The sequence below is a fragment of the Buceros rhinoceros genome, unplaced genomic scaffold, assembly GCF_000710305.1.
Source record: "Buceros rhinoceros silvestris isolate BGI_N320 unplaced genomic scaffold, ASM71030v1 scaffold23886, whole genome shotgun sequence".
NCBI classification, from domain to species: domain Eukaryota; kingdom Metazoa; phylum Chordata; class Aves; order Bucerotiformes; family Bucerotidae; genus Buceros; species Buceros rhinoceros.
In genome coordinates, this window is record NW_010418423.1 from 974 (window position 1) to 3,323 (window position 2,350).

Genomic DNA, 2,350 nt, shown 5'->3' on the forward strand with positions numbered 1-2,350 from the left:
TCCCACCTCCTTCTCCCCATCTGCTAAACTCATTCTGGGACAGCGCAAGGAACCCGCTCGCTGGGGAGCTGTGCAGAGCTGCATCACTGCACGCCGAGGAAGCGATGGGAGCTCTAGCCCCGTCGCCAGCTTCCCCCTGCCTGGGGGGGACCTCATTACCTATGTAAACCTGAGACCGGGGCTAGTTGGGAAGCTACAGGCTTCCTGCTGTGAAACGTCACTCACAATGTGTTTGGATAAACCTGCAGTTTTACTTCTCTAAGCTCGTAGTGGTCTGTTCCTCCCCAGAATACAATTATATGTTAAAGAACGAAACAAAACAGCCCAAGGCCTCTAATCCGATGAGGATTTCTGGGCAGCAGCTAATCCAATCGCTTCTTTAAATCGCATCAGTGTAATGTAAAGAACAGGAATCCCAGCCGCGAGTGCAAATACGATCTCATGGCGGGGGCTTTTCAGCACTGCTCCAGACCGCCTCGCTCCACGCCGATGCCACAGCCCTTGCTGGGGTTGGGTGGTAGGGCTGTCTCCGAGTGGTGCCACCCTCTGCAGTGGCTCTGAGCGCATCAGCTTGGGATCCCTCTGGGATGCTGAGGTCGGGTCACACCCCTCCCAGAGAGGCAGCGGGACCAGAGCAAGGCTGTGCCTTTAAGGGGCTCTGGAGTCCCTCCCTGGCTGGCATTTGCCTGATGGCTCCGGACAGCTGCTCTTTCTCTCCTGCTTTCTATCAGTTTGACCTCTATGGCTGGAACTGTCACTGAGGGGCTTAAAGTTTGTTTTTCAACCCATTCCGGAAACTCACAATCACATACTTTATCCGTGGATTTGCTTAAATATAGAAAACGTCCTGCCTTCTCCCCAGTGAATTAAATAAATACATGATTTATCCAGTGATTTGCCGTAGCTGCTCCAGTGGTGACCCATACAAATGTGGCATTTTCTTACAAGTGCATTTACACAGCTTTTGCAGCCAGCTCGGGCTGCCTCTGCCTTCGCCTTGAACTCGTATTAGATAGTGTGCTAGCCCGTATTTTCTAACAGAGGGGAAGCACGTTGGGACTCTGTGTTAGAGCGTGCCCTGGCTCCACCAGCCACCTGGGCTCTCTCCGTTACGCCAGGCACTGCCGACTCCCCAGGCCCGCTCAGGGACACGCTTGCTGTCTGGCCAGGGAGCCCTGCGTATCCCGCTTGGGGACATTTTCCTGTTTCTCCTTACAGATCACACAGCTGAAGATTGCCAGCAACCCTTTCGCCAAGGGATTCCGAGACTGTGACCCCGAGGACTGGTAAGGCTGAGTCTTTATTAACTACACCCCACTCTCGCCCCAGTGTCACATGCACCTGCCCAGCCGACATTTGCACAAGGCTTGCACGGGGTTCGGGGCGCACTGGGTGGGGCCCCCTTTGCCAGCTGCAGCTCCCAGCAGCGATGCTCCAAGTGCTTGTTCTGTTGGACCATCAGCTCTGTGTCACTTCTCTTCTTCCTGCAGGCCTAGGAATCACAGGCCAGGGGCTCTTCCTCTCATGAGCGCTTTTGCCAGATCCCGGAATCCAGTCTCCTCCCCAGCCCACCAGAATGGGACAGAGAAAGGTAAGGGCCCCAGACAGCCGGGCCAGCCTGTCAGCCGGGACCTGCTGGCCTGCACGGCCGGCCTCAGCTCACGCAGGCCTGGACCTGTGGCACACTGTGCAGCACGCCTGCAGCAGGCACAGCTCCACTGCTCACGAGCTCGGTGCTGCTGCCTGTTTGTAAAAGAGAAGCAGTCACCTTCCTAGCCTGATTCATTCTTCCTAGGTCTAAAACACTCACTGTTGTGCTTAAGCACCTTTGCTGCTTTAAAAACACCACTCTTTTTCTTTACTGTCCCATTTCCGACTTTTCAGCAGCAAGTTCAGCTTTTCAGGCAGGGATGCAGCCTGGGCCGCTGGCCCCTCCTCGCATTGCCCTTTTCACGTGTCTCGGCAGCGCGTTCAGGGCCGACCCGCTCCCGTTCAGGAGCTGCAGTCGGCTTGAACAGCACCTCTGCCCATTGACTCCTTTTCCATTACGCAAACAACTGCAAAGACTTCCAAGGGCCTTTCTTCCAGCACACTGCGGGCCTGCAAAATAAAGGGAAGTCTGTATTTGTTTAGTGTTACACAACTGCAAAAATGTCAGGCGTGTACCAGCTTGTCAGTCAATGCAGCTCCATTTATCACAGTCAGAAGGTCCTGTCCCACCAGCCCCGGTTCCTGCTGCATGCCACTGCTCACTCCGCTTGTGAGCCTCGCTTTTATCTTCACGCACCACTGTTTTATTTGCTCAAATTTATTGTTTAACACCCGGTGCATCGCGGCGGCGCTGACACTG

The 2,350-nt window shown here is 54.8% G+C and overlaps 1 protein-coding gene across 1 annotated transcript in view; it reads left to right on the top strand.

The window, feature by feature from the left end:
• Positions 1–1,667, top strand: part of LOC104495572 (T-box transcription factor TBX1-like) — a gene marked incomplete at both ends in the record, with an annotated part of 2,637 nt that extends 970 nt beyond the window's left edge. The window contains 2 exons of the mRNA XM_010138553.1: positions 1,219–1,286; positions 1,491–1,667. Of these exons, the coding sequence (XP_010136855.1) occupies positions 1,219–1,286; positions 1,491–1,667 (245 nt within the window). The remainder of the gene's footprint in view (positions 1–1,218; positions 1,287–1,490) is intronic.
• Positions 1,668–2,350: the final 683 nt, after the last annotated feature.